This window comes from Cinclus cinclus, chromosome 7, assembly GCF_963662255.1.
Source record: "Cinclus cinclus chromosome 7, bCinCin1.1, whole genome shotgun sequence".
Classification (NCBI taxonomy): domain Eukaryota; kingdom Metazoa; phylum Chordata; class Aves; order Passeriformes; family Cinclidae; genus Cinclus; species Cinclus cinclus.
This window is the reverse complement of record NC_085052.1, coordinates 4,102,844-4,116,554: the sequence shown is the minus strand read 5'-3', so window position 1 is coordinate 4,116,554 and position 13,711 is coordinate 4,102,844. Positions and strand designations below refer to the sequence as shown.

Sequence of the window (13,711 nt, the reverse complement as noted above, 5' to 3'; positions counted from 1 at the left end):
TTGCTGGCAAAAAGTCTGTGTCTTCCAAAGAAGCGTCCTCTTCCTTGATCCCTCAGAATCTCAGATTGTTATTATTAAATATCCCTATCATTTAGACCTCAGGTATAATACGACAGTAATTTTATTTATTACATTACAATTTAAAATAAATCCTCAGTGGCAGAACACTTGGTTGTATCTTTGTTTTGTGATTACCACAAAAGGCGCCGCTGGGTACGCGGGGATGCCTCAGCCTCTGACGCTCCGGGGGTCACTAAAAAGAATTCCCGAGCTCATTGCGATACCAGAACTGGGTAAAACACGGGAAAATCCAGAACCGGATAAAGCGGCCGTCCCTGGTCTGTCGTTTCCGCCGAGCCCGCCAGGGGGAGCGCCGCGGCTCGGGCCCGGCGCATGCGCACAGCGCCGGCGGAAGCGGCGGCAGCAGCGGCAGCGCTGGCGGAGCAGCTGCGGCGGGGCGGCGGCGGCGGCGGCGCCCGGGTGGGGCTGTGCCTGCTGTGCGGGCTGCCCGCGGCCGGCAAGTCCACCCTGGCCCGCGCCCTGAGCCGCCGGCTGCCGCAGCACCCGGGCTGGGCCTGCGCCCTGCTCGCCTACGACGAGCTCATCCCGCCGGAGGCCTTCCGCCCGCGCGCGCCGGGGGCGGGCCCGCAAGAGCCGTCCCCATTGGTCAGTGCGGCTGCGCTCATTGGCCGCTCGGGCGCGCGCTTGTGACGTCACGCGGTTGCCGGGCAACGGGACGCGGCCGGGCCGGGGTCGGGTCCCCTCACGGCGGGGCGCGGGAGGGCGGGAGCGCTCAGCAGCGGCGATGCGCGGCCCTGATCTCTCGCCTTTCTCCCTCCACAGCTGCCCGGCTGGAAGCAGAGCCGCCGCGAGCTGCTGCAGTGCCTGGAGGGATTCCTGCGGGCGCTGCTCACCGGGGCGCCGCTGCCCGGCCCCGCGCAGCCGGGCTGCGAGCGCTTCCTGGGCTGCTGCCGCCGGGAGGGGCTGCTGCCCGCCGCGGAGGGGGAGGCCGGAGCCTCCTCCCGGCCGCTCCTCCTCCTGCTGGATGACAACTTCTATTACCAGAGCATGCGCCACGAGGTGTACCAGCTGGCCCGCAAATGTAATTATTCCTTGATCTTCGGCATGAGGATGTTTGTAGGAAATTCAGTGTGCTCCATCTGCTTTCCTTCAAGTGCTCTCTTGGAGCGTTGGTTATTCTGATTGCTGGATACCTGTAATAGAGTAGCAATCAATGTAACTTTGTTACTGTCTTATTATAAATTGGTAGATCGTGTAAACCCCTTCCTAGAGCTGCCTTAAAGCACCTTCCAGTGCATTAGGAGACTCCAAGAGAGATGGAGAGGGACTTTGGACAAGGCCTTGGAGAAATAGGATGGGGGGGGAATGGCTTCACACTGACAGAGGGCAGAGTTAGACGGGATATTGGGAAAGAATTATTCCCTGGGGGGGTGGGGAGACCCTGGAACAGGGGTGCCCGGAGAAGCTGTGGCTTCCCCTGCATCCCTGAACTGTCCAAGGGCAGGCTGGACATGGTTTGGAGCACCCTGGGATAGTGGAAGGTGCCCCTGCCATGGCAGGGGTGGAATGAGATGGGCTTGAAGGTGCCTCCAAATACAAACCACTCCACAGTTCTGTGTGTTGATCTCAGATATTACTTGTGTAGCCTTGAAGGTAAAATTATGTTCCCTGTCTAGATTTGTTTTCAAACAAAGGTCATTTCAGGCTTAGAACCAGTGCAGAAGCTCATCGTTCATGTAGAGCCTCTCTCCTGCATGTTGCTCTGAGAAATTGTTACTTGAGCTGTTTAAAGATAAAATTTTCTGGTTCTATTATTTTTAGATTCCTTGGGCTTCTGCCAGTTATTTTTAGAGTGTCCACTGGAATGCTGCCTGCAGAGGAATCGCCTCAGAAGTGATCCTGTGCCCGAGCAGACAATACAGTTAATGGCAAGGAAAATAGAAATGCCAGATCTCAGGAAAAACGCTTGGGAGCAGCACAGCCTCATTCTGAATAGTTCTGATTGCATCTCAGAGGATGAGTATGTTGCTGGATTGATCCTACAGTTTTCCTAAGCGCTGTTTTCAGTGGTAGAAGCTTCTTATTGTATCTACACAATGTGTGAATATATTCCCAGTGGTGACTTTTGGAAGCCAGGCAGTTACACAGAATCCAGGCTTGTTGGAGCCCACAGCACCATCCCCTGCAGAGTTAATCTCAAAACTCACAGCATACCCTATCACTGAAAATCTGTGTAAATTGTCTGAAACACTAAGGCTGGAAATAATTTGAGCTGTAATTGTTTCCCATTTCAGATTATTTCACTGTTTGCCTTAAAAATTTAACTGAAAACTTGCTTTTTTTTTTCTTTTTTTTTCTTTGGCATCATAAGAAAATAAAAAAATGTACATCTGTTTGATTGCCATGGTTTATTCTGTTATTTGTTTTCTTAGTGAGCAGATCATGAACTTGCTGACCACTGCTTTGGAAAATCCAGAGAGGCCAAACGAGGAGGACACAGAGCAAAAGGTAGCAGTGCTGGGCTTCAGAGCACAGGTTTGGGTGCTGCTAATGTGTTGTTTTCAAATAGCACTTCAAAGGCCAAGTAAATTCAAAGTGTTTGCTTGTTTCCTTCCTTCCTGGTGGCCCTGGGCAGGAGGCAGCTCGAGCCATCTGTGCAGCCAGTGCTGTCCATCAGGCTGACCAGGCGTGCAGGAAAATCATCTCTCAGGCAATGCAGGATGCCAAAGGTACCTCTTCTACCTGCTTTAGCTACTAACTGGCAATGGAAAACATTCCCTGATCTTCCCTTGGGGTAAAGTCTTCAGGAATCCTATCCCAGTAGCTGTGCCTGAGCAACACTTTCACAACTCTGGTCAGTGTTACGTGCAAAGTTTGTAGATTTAAAAACCAGTATAATGTTGATTAAGTGTATTAAATGCAGCTTTAATAAACCCATTTACTACAGAGCAGCATTTTAGAGGATTTTACTACTGTTTTGGGACACATGTCAATAAGGACAGGGGTTTTGTTGTCTGCACTGGTTTGCTCCAAAGATTTACATGAGGAGCAACTCAGTGTCCTTAACAGAAAAGCTCAGCTCTGTGCCTGTGTTCAGGCTTCTCTCTGCAACCAGGGACAGGACCCAAGGAACGGCTGGAGCTGTGCCCGGGAAGGTTTAGGTTGCACTTTAGGGAAAGGTTCTTCCCCCAGAGGGTGCTGGCACTGCCCAGGCTCCCCAGGGAATGGGCACAGCCCCAGAGCTCCAGGAGTCTGGACATTCCCAGGGATGCCCAGGGTGGGATTGTTGGGGTGTCTGTGCAGGGACAGGAGCTGGACTGGGTCATCCTGGGGGTCTCTTCCAAGTCGGGATATTCTGTGGTTCCATGATTTTTCCTGTAAGCATGAAGTTCAGTCTCAATTTTCTTTTAGGTAAAAACATTGTTCCAAGTGACATGAAGAGCCTGGCAGAAGAACTCAACAAACTGAAAGCAGAATTTTTGGAAGACTTGAGGCAAGGAAAGACTTTGAAAACCCAATATTCTGACCCTGCTACAAGTGTTATTTCTTCATTCCAACATGAGACAACCAATGTAGTAAATAAATATATTTTAAAATAATGACACAGAGAGTATGTTGGGTGTTCAGGAGTTTTAAATGCAGTCTCTGAGAACTCTGCTGAGGGATTTGAGGTGCAGCTCCCTTCTCTGGAGTCCCTGTGGCTCCTCTACCCATGCTATGGAAGAGAAACAGTTCAATCAAGTCTAACCAAGCTGTTCTTGGCTGTGGAAAGCAAGCCAACAGCAAACCATCCTGAGATTTAAATTTCACAGGATCAGACAGAGTTAACACAGGAGGAGCACTTGGGAAATCACCAGCTCCACCATGGAAGGATATGCAATTAAGAACTGACATGAGACCTAATTAGAAAGTGTTATTTTATTCATATCTTACAAAAGCAAAGCTTCACAACATGAACTACACGAGATAGAGTTATTTCAGAATTAACCTTGTCATCTCAAAAACCTTCACTAACATTAAAGTTTATTTTACAGCTCTAACAGGTTTCGTTTTTGCATAAAATCTGCTTTTTACACTGAAGTACATATTATTAACAAAGGTACTTAGAAGCACATACACAAAGATTGCTCAATGAAAAATGCTTTAGCAGGAGCGAGATTTCCTGCAGCACAACATCCATTTGCTGTAGCTTTTCAAAGAAGCTCAAAATTAGTAGAAAACTTGCCAGTGAAGACTTCTAAATTACATTCCCTTTGTCAAAAAGAAACAAAAAGCAAGCCCCCCAAAACGTTCTGGAACAAACCAAACAGTAACAGATTGTTTGGCTGGAAAACACTGCTGGAAAGTGTCTCCCAGCACTGAGTTTTATATTAAAATGCTAATCAACATTTTATGTCTAAATCCTCTTCCTCTAAATACGTATCTGTGAAAAAACTATTTTTCCTATTGCCTCCTTCACGGATGAAGTATTAACAGAGATAATTAAGATATTCAAATATTCAAATGTTCATTGGAATATTGTCTCAAAACAGTAAATGTGTATTAAGGGTGCTATAAATAGTGCATGTTAGAAATGTCCACAAGGCTATAAAACAAGCTATGACAATAAAAACAAAACCCCACAAAGTTCATGTTTACAACTACTGAACTTAACAGAACCGAGGTATGGAAAAATTCCATCTCCTTCCCACACTTCCATTAATAACTGTTAAAATGCTAATCACACATTACCCTGTCATAGAAGGATTTGGGTTTAGGAGTAAAAAAAAAAAGTAAGTGCACTGTAGCACAGGGAGGACTCAATATGAAAAGTTCTTTTCACTAAGGATTCAATCCCAGAAATCCTGGACAAGTCTCCCTCACTGACTCTGGGTAAGGCCTGCTTATGCAAGGGATCACACTTGGAAAGAATTTGCCAATACCAACTCTGGTCTTTAAATTATAGTCAATAGCAGGTATAGATCAGGAAAAATAGGAAAATACACCTTCCAAAGCTCCTCAGCTGACAGAAGGGGACAATCATGTCAGGGCATTGTTTAGCACAACTGAACACACAGTGTGATCATGGAACATGGATAATCCTAGTCCTGGGAAGGACATGGGGATCCACCCCAGGGATCTGGGATGAGCACCAAAGCTGCTGCTGCCCAAGAACTCCTCTGCAACGAGGAGTTTGTCCAAGGAAACAGGGAAATGTTTTTTCATTCCTCAACCATTCATGGATGTCCCAACTAATCTTTCCCTTAGTTACTCAAGAGCAGAACCAATGGTATCCAGGCAGCAGCAGAAAATCCTTCCAATGATTTGCAAGACTTAGGGATAGATATTTCCATACTGAGCTATGTTTTTAAGAACATACATTCCCCACACTAGGATCCCCTCCTATATAAGGGCCCCTTTTCCATGAGACCCTGCACGTTTCCTCTTGCTCCCAACTCCTCCATTAGTGACCTATCCTCACTTTTGTTCAAGCATCGTGGTTCAGGAGTCATTTCTCTCTATCACCAAATCATGAGACAAAGAAAAGCTTCTAACAATGTTAACACTCCCAGTAGAAGCCCCAGTGGGTCAGAAACCTCATCTGTGCACATGGAAATTACTCTCCCTAAGAGACCAGGAAGGGAAAAACCACAAACCAAGCAGAACTTGGCTGCTGTGATCACTCAGTACTGTCAGGTGCTCCCTGCAGCAGCACCATTCCACAAGTTTCCTTGGAAATGTCAGAGCTTAGGAACAGGAGATTGCACCATCTGTCAAAAAGGCAAGGAAAGCCACTTCCATAAATTACTAACTGTGAAGTCTTCTGGAGGAATGTCTCTTATCCTAACACTGTATTTGAGCCAAACTGAAATTGTAGAATTGTTCAATGTGTGATCCAAAGAGAGCCACCCTTTCTGCCCTCTTTGACTGAAAAAAAAATTTGATTCCAAAAACTGTCCAGCAGCAGTAACTTCTAACTGGATTCCAGTTCAATCAGCTTTTGAATAAAATAAAGAATGCAGCTCTTAAAATAAAGGATGTTTACACACACAAACTTGCAGTTTTACTTATAAAATACATATAAAAATTATAAAGCAAGAATGAAATATTTTGGAATTACAGAGTGTGCTGATGAAAAATGGAAATTACATTCTGTCTTACAAACTCAGCAAAATGAATTCTGAACCAGGCCTGAAAATAGAACAATTTTTAGGAGTGACAGTGTTATTGTTCATCTTCACTACACTGGAACCACTTCAGTGGCAGATTTCTGACCTCGTTACTACAAGACTGAACAGCCAAGAACCCAGTTCTTCAAGCACAGAAATTCAACATTAGGTCAATCAGGTAGACAGAAACATGTCTGGTATCCAAATTTCTATTGAATTAAAGTCAAAATTACTTCTACAGCTAAAATTCTTTCACAGATGGATTTCCTGCATTGATCTCATCCTGATCACTGTAAGTTTTTCCATTGATTTCAGGAAGTTTTAGCTCCCATAACAATGTAAGTTTGAATAAGCCAAACATTTGCTATTCAGATTCCAATTTCTGACTTGTGGAACATTAATAAAATCTTGCTTTTAACAAAACATGGTTTGCTGATAGGAAAAGGGGAATATATAAGGGAAGGTTTAATTTGTCTCGGGTAGGACAAACCAAGGTAAAAGTGCATGTCTAAATATTGGAAAAGTAACAGTTCTTCCTTTATTTTTAATGTCTCCAATTCTTATTTAGCACATGAAGTTATTACTAATTTTAATTAGATGTTTTACTCAGGTTTATGTTAAAGTGCCTGTCCTTTAGCCTGAGGGCTTCTGAAGATGAGTGTACACTGTGAAACAAAATAAACAACTTCAGTTACCATTTACCATCTACAATTCCTAGAAAAAACTTCAGTGTAGTCAGCCAGTTTTCCTTTGCATCCTACATGGATCCCAGAAAAAGCCAGAGGTCCTTCCCCTTATTCCCAGCACACCTAAAGGATATCAAACCTGGGAGAGGGGACAAACCAGGCCTCCAAGCCAGCTGGAATTTACAAAAAACTGGGTTACACAACTCTCAAAAATACAGGCAACCTCTCAGTTGAAGCCTGGCCCAACATAAAACTAAACACAGGAGTTTTAATTTGTAAACTTCTTGTTTGTTTCTATCAGAACTTCTATCAGCAGGACAGAAGTCTAATTGTGCAAATCTTAAGTATCTGTACAACTCAGTTTAAGGCAGTCAGAAATCCTACAGAATATATACTAGTTCTACAGGCTCTTCCTTATGTCTCTAGAAGTTGCCTTCTCTGAAAAACAATGGCATGTAAAATTCTGTAGACTGTAGGTAAAATAAGGTATCTTACTTTTTTGTTTCTGTAACTCATGAATGACAGGCTTTTAGCTTTTTTTTCCCTACCATAGTTTCATTCACAATACAATTGTTATTTTCTAGTTTTGTGCTAATAGTTAAATTAGTGTTTAAGTCCTAGCATGAAGAGTTTAGACTATACTAAATAAAAACTTATTATTAACCTTCATCAGATGAAAGCAACTTTTACATCAAATTGAATTTGTATGCGAAAAATGCTTCTGTTTGAGTAGCCAGGTTTTTAAGGACTTCTCCAAAATCATAGAATAGTTGGGGTTGGAAGGGACCTTAAAGGAGGGAACAATTCCATCTCAATATCCCATCTAACCCTGCCCTCTGCCACCATGAAGTCATTCCTCCTTGTCCAGTCTCTACACCATGTGTCATTGCATTGACCTTTCGTATTTTATGGATAATATATCTTATCTTGCCTATTAAACAATCTGGGAATTACATCCTATGGTTCAGGACACGTGCTCTGCTCCTTGCAGAATGTTTATTGGGATTCAGTGCAAGCAACGTAAATTTAGCAACCACAGCATGTAAATGCATTCCAACCCTTACAGCACTCTTGGCTTTTTTTGAAAGGCTACATATAAAACAGCAACTGAAAGAGATACAAAATTTTCCTGGCAAGTCTTACAAGAACACAGAAATCAATTTGCCTCCTTTGTCGAATTCATTAATGTGAAGATTCCCTAAGGGAATGTGCAAGCTTTCCATCAGCAAGTATGAAAAATAGACTGTAATATGTTAAAAAACTAAACAAAAGCATGTTCTCAGTCAATGTTGATTATGTTGGCCTCTTGCAAAGTGGCAAGCAAAGTCGTACTTGTTTTTACACTTACACCCACAAATGTTACACTGGAAAGGATTTTCAAATCCATGGCAGCCCATGTGGATGGTGTAAAGGATATTGTCCGCAAAGTACATGTCACAGTGTGGGCAGTGGTGCAGGAGCTGAGGGTCCTGCACTGGCAGGGTTGGAGCTGGAGTACTGGGCTGGCTGTTGCTGATACTGGGGGTACTGGTGTGGGCACTGCGGTCACTGCTGGGCCCTGCCACGGGACTGTAGTTCCTTTGATTGTGTGTGGGCCGGGAATCAGGGCTGGTTGGAGAGGAACTCTGAGGAATATTCGCTGACACAGCTGAAACTACTGCAGGTGCAGCAGGCTGCTGTATCATGAAAGGCTTTTCGTCTTGACAGGAAACAACATCAGGAGAGGCTGGATTTTGGTTTTCAGGTGGCAAGCTGGACAACTGTCCTGCTAACGTGGAGAGTTGGTTTAAAGGATTATCCACCATGAGGTCCTGTGGATCTCTCGGCAAGCTACTGCTCTGAGTCGTTTTTGTCATGCTCTCGTACGCCTCAGTCTGGATATTGGGGATTTCGTGGGTGAAATCATTAAGGTAATCTGGTTTCTGCACCACCATGGAAGGCGGACTCAAATTAATTAACGCTCTTCTGTTGTACCCCAAATTGCTGGTCTTCTTCTGCAGAACCCCCCACATCTTCTTGCTGCTCAGGGAAGTCCTCGTCCCCTTGATGGGCACCATCTTGTGCTTGCGCCGGCGGTGGTGGGACAGGTTGCTGCGGTCGCTGCAGCGGAAGGAGCACAGCTCACACTTGTAGGGCTTCTCCCCGGTGTGGGACCTCATGTGAGCCTCCAGGTGACGCTCGTAGGCCGAGGCAAAGGGACACAGGTGGCACCTGTGTGGCTTCTCCCCTGGAAAATCAGAACAGATTAGCCCACAGCACCTCGGAGCGCCTGGAAAAGGTTTTGTGTGGAGCACAGAGTGGATCATTGTGAGCTGCTCCTCAGACTTCAGTCACCGCCAGCCTCGAGCTCAGCTGGGTGTCCTGGAGGAGTGGGGAACACTGGGACAGCTGTGCCTCACCCAAGGGACCACCAGCACACGGAAAAATCCTGAGTGCAATTAGCGTAACACACAACCTGTCTGGGAATTGCAGCAACAATGCCAAGGACTGAATGCAGTGATGTTTGTGTGTGCCCTTAACTGGATCCGACCTCTCCCTCATCCATGGAGTGTGCAGGGGAACACAGGAATGTCCCTGCCACCAAAATGTTACTGTTCTTCATGGGAACTCTGTTTAAACACAGAGAGGGGATCCTCCTAGGACCTTCCAAACATCCCTACTCCTAAACATCCCAGAACTACCACCTAAATAACCCACACACACAGGCAGCCACTCAAGGCCTGAGCTTTGAAAAAGCATCCTGCGGCTAAAGAGTTACAACAGAAAACAAAAGCCAGGTATTCCCTGCAGACCTGTGTGCTCTTCCAGATGGCAGATGGGATGATGATCAGGGAGACCATCATCTCTTTTGCACACGCAGAAGAACTGTGCTCTTCTATTAAACAAAATTTATAGATACTCACATAAACTTTTAAAAAATACTCAGAAAACTCTGTAACATAATAACAAGCCAGCACATTTGTAACACAGCACCTTAGGACTTTTAATTTTCCCTTGATAGACTGATCTTCTAGGAGTTACAGATCTAGGTCTGCAATGTCAGAATTGCCTAAAGGATCTGATGTGTGTTCAGGTGCTGAAATGAAACATCATATTACTCTTTGTATCTAGAGTGCCAGCTCAATTTCTAAATCCCTGTCATGTGACTGATGAACATTCCACGGTTTGGAATCCTAGTCTGGGATACCAAAGAGATTCCTTTTATTTCCTCTTTATCACTGGCTCTCTGAGAGGAAAGAAATCCGTTTTTGTGCTACCTCTAAGTACCCTCTTTGCACCAAGTAAAACCATGATTTCTCCATGACCATCTATCTCTCTGTACTCATATATGTATACACAAGGATGGGCAAAGGTCTGGAGACTTGGTAAAATGGTATGAGAAGACTGACAAACTCCCTGCATTAACACAGAATTTACCAATCTGATTTCATTCTAAACTGGTTACAGAGATAAAAGTTTTGCATCACACACAGCACAACACAGCTGGTGAACTACTCATTATCTGCTGTCAGACTCAACATGAAGCCAATCCTGCAGCAGGCTGCACTTAATAATAATTACAATAATGGTAGCATGATCATGCCTGGGTCACAATTCCTTTGGCAGATGTCCAGGATGCTGTACCTGTTTATTTACACTGCTCTGAGGCTATGAGTCAGCTGCTACTTCTCTATTTTAATGCTGACACATCTGAGCCTTCATAGCACAAGCAATCCATCTCCTGGCCCTCTGCCAGCCTTCCAAGCAAAAGGACACTCAGGCCTTGGATCTTCTTCCCATGAGTGAAAAAACAAACCAAACCAAACCAGGAAAACCAAACCAAAATAACTCTTTTCTTGTTCTGGAAGACAAGAGATGAATTTACCAGGTCTTCAGAATCTGAACCTCAGAACTCTCTGATTTCTGGTTAGTAGCCATTTCCTACCCCATTGTGCCCTGTTGAAACAAGACAACACTGCAGGGCTGGTGCAAGGAGCCCCACCTGCCCCAAAATCCATCCAGGGAGCTACTGTGTGGAAGGAATGGGTTCCAGCAAAGTGCAAATCTGACTGACTGTACCTGAGGACAGCTACAATTACATCCCAGTTCCAACAGGTGAGTCCCAAAATGCCACCTACCCAAAACCACTGAAAGGAGACACTTGGGAATCAGAAGTTTTGGGAGAGTCCATACCAGACTGGAAACCTGAAAACCTTTCATTCTTTGCAGGACATATTTTTTTTCTGCTCAGATTAACACCTTGAAGTCTTCTGTAATGGTGTGATACACTTGACAGACTTCACAAGCACCTGTATTTTTGTTTTCTCTCATTTGCCATGAAGTTGGAGCTTTCAGAACAGTTTAGGGTACTCTAACATTTATGAGAGTTTTGTTTTTTGGGTTTATACATCCAACAGTGGCAAATGCTCCTTAACAAGCTACAGTTGAGAACTTTCCAGTTCACTACTGATATCAGTCACTTACTTGATGGTATGCCCTCACATTTGAATATTCTACCAATAACTTTATTCTTATTACTATGCTTTGTACTTCCACATCTAGAAGGTTGTGCAGAACGGGAATATTTTCATGGCTAAACAACAGAGGAAGAAAAGGCCCCATAAATCCCTGTGTATAGGAACGTGTACATTTGTCACTTTTCTCCACAGCACAGAAAAACTAAAAGCCATTTCTAGGGCCCTTCAATTGACATTGAAGCTTTCATGCTAAATTTTACTCCCATATAGTTACTTGTAATAATGAATGTCAGTAGGAATTTGCACAGTTTAAATAGGTACATAGCACACCTTTACAAAAAGAGACTACAAAAACCCACCAATACCCAAGTTATTGTTAAGAACTCTCACAATGCTTTAATTTGCCAAAATTCCTGACATGCAGATCCCAATGCCTCCCAGCCCAGCAGAGCAGAACATCCCACACCTGTGTGAATCCTGATGTGCTCTATGAGCCGGGCTGTTCCTTTGCTGGCGTAGTTGCAGTATCGACACTTTAACTTGCCATCAAAAGTCCTTTCAAACCCATCCACCAACATTCCTGAGTTTTCATCCAGTGAAACTTCAACAGAAGGATGATCCAGACCATTCTGATCACCTTCTGTCCCAGCTGTGAACAATGCAACAGATTTTAATGAACAAGCTGCAGGACAACATCTGTCACACTGTGAGCAATTGCCAAATAGCTTTTGCTCCTCTCTGTTCTTGCTCTTTGAAAACAGAGAATTGTAAAAACATGCCCTGACTGAAACAAAGGTGCATACACATCCTTTGTGACATGAAAATGACTATCAGAAATGCTTCTATACAGCTGCAGCATTAGCTGGAATGTGAACACTGAAGCCACTCTCAAAAAAAAAAAAAAATCAAATTTATGATACTGGAATTAGCTCACCTCCCTGGAGAGTCTCTACTTCCTTGTCACCAGTAACTGATCCAGAAATCATATTGACATGGTGAGTCTGCTGGGTCAGATATTCCTGAAAATCTTTCACAAAATCCAATGGTTCTGCCTTCTTTTCCCCCATATTGACTCTTTCATTTACAACCTCTCGTGCCTAGAAGGGAAAGTTTTCAGAAAACAAGTGTCATTGAATTTGGCTGCATTCATAGCAACAAGTTCAGGTTTTGGGTTGGATTTTTGTAAGTGAAGAATTGCTTTTATCACACAGTGTGAGTCAAAGAACAAACTGACCATCATAAGAAAATTGGTTTTTGAATTTTTAACTTGTAACTCATTAAAGATCCCCTAATAAAATCGGTGGGGAAATCACTCTGAGCAACAGGTAAATGACATAATAATAAAACAGTAAATAAAATTTAAAAATAAAAAATACATAATAATAAAAAGCAACCTGACTTTTAAAAAATACCTGAATTTTAGTTCCCTGCTAAGTAGAAAACATGCTCCAAAATGTACCCCAACACATCAGACAAAAAGCACAGCTTCTCCACCTTCCCTAGAAGGAATAAAAAGGAAATTAGTCCATTACCCTTCCCAACCCTCATGAGTTATAAGAAAGAAACCTGAAAAATATTTGTGTTTGAAAGACAGGGCTCTAAGTCTCTGCTGCTTTAAATTTTATTCCAACAATCACACTTCCAGTAAAAGTTTTTCAAAGATTGCATCCTCTGCTTCCTGATGTCACCTGAAAGACACTTCTGACTCACTGACTGTTTCCCAATAAACATCTGGCTCCAAAAATCCCCAGATTTGGGTCAGTCAGTTATGGGAACTGCAATGTAGGGAAACAACTGAATGTTGGTGATTAGCAAAGCTGGAAAGAAGCCTTAGACAAAGCACTGTTTCACACTTCTCCCAAAATCTGACTTTCTCATCCTGAGTAAAAGTCTTAATCCTTAAGACTTAATAAAAGTCCATTATTTTGCACTGGAATGATTAAAATATTCCCCAGAAATAAGTGGTCAGGCTAGTTTTGGCGAGTGTAAATAACAAACTTCTATAAAAGTCTCAATTCACAATGAATTTGGGAAGACAGAGCTTGGGATACAATTGGAAGAAAAAAAACAAGTCTGTCACATTATTCCTGCAGATGATAATCAGAAATAATTTACAGTGCTACCATTTCAATAAGAATATTTTTATTTTTAACAGGTACTTAGGTGACCAATAGAAACTCAAGTTCTGAGCTCCAGACCACATTTAAATATCTTCTCCTGTGTATCCAAAGCTACTTACAGATGTTTGTTCATTTTTGGCATCCAGATGAGGATGTTCTTTCACACCTTACCTGAGTGTGCACAACTCCCAGCATTGATTATCACCATCAAGTTAGTTTGGAACACATCTTTATGTATCTATCTACCTACCCTCTTCCAGGTGTCACCAGCTTCCTGC

The 13,711-nt window shown here is 43.5% G+C and overlaps 2 protein-coding genes across 2 annotated transcripts; one reads left to right on the top strand and one right to left on the bottom strand.

Moving 5' to 3' along the window:
- Positions 1-393: 393 nt before the first annotated feature.
- On the top strand, positions 394-3,620 carry PSTK (phosphoseryl-tRNA kinase). The gene is made up of 6 exons (XM_062496536.1): positions 394-666; positions 844-1,102; positions 1,843-2,041; positions 2,454-2,529; positions 2,657-2,750; positions 3,433-3,620. The coding sequence occupies exons 1-6, from the start codon at positions 394-396 to the stop codon at positions 3,618-3,620; spliced, it is 1,089 nt and encodes a 362-aa protein (XP_062352520.1).
- Positions 3,621-3,942: 322 nt separating this feature from the next.
- IKZF5 (IKAROS family zinc finger 5) lies at positions 3,943-12,410 on the bottom strand. The gene is made up of 3 exons (XM_062496384.1): positions 12,248-12,410; positions 11,780-11,962; positions 3,943-9,083 (listed from the first exon to the last, which is right to left on the bottom strand). Exons 1-3 carry the CDS (start codon positions 12,378-12,380, stop codon positions 8,140-8,142), a joined length of 1,260 nt encoding a protein of 419 aa, XP_062352368.1. The 5' UTR covers positions 12,381-12,410; the 3' UTR covers positions 3,943-8,139.
- Positions 12,411-13,711: the final 1,301 nt, after the last annotated feature.

What these genes read in the sequence shown, in the direction of transcription:
- IKZF5 (XM_062496384.1), bottom strand. Translation starts at nt 12,380, where the DNA reads ATGGGGGAAAAGAAGGCAGAACCATTGGATTTTGTGAAAGATTTTCAG. An exon ending in AGTAGAGACTCTCCAGGGAG is followed by an intron (nt 11,963 to 12,247) that starts GTGAGCTAATTC and finishes CATTGTTCACAG; the next exon opens with CTGGGACAGAAGGTGATCAG. An exon ending in GCACATCAGGATTCACACAG is followed by an intron (nt 9,084 to 11,779) that starts GTGTGGGATGTT and finishes CTGATTTTCCAG; the next exon opens with GGGAGAAGCCACACAGGTGC.
- PSTK (XM_062496536.1), top strand. Translation starts at nt 394, where the DNA reads ATGCGCACAGCGCCGGCGGAAGCGGCGGCAGCAGCGGCAGCGCTGGCG. An exon ending in AGGAGGACACAGAGCAAAAG is followed by an intron (nt 2,530 to 2,656) that starts GTAGCAGTGCTG and finishes GGCCCTGGGCAG; the next exon opens with GAGGCAGCTCGAGCCATCTG. An exon ending in GGCAATGCAGGATGCCAAAG is followed by an intron (nt 2,751 to 3,432) that starts GTACCTCTTCTA and finishes ATTTTCTTTTAG; the next exon opens with GTAAAAACATTGTTCCAAGT.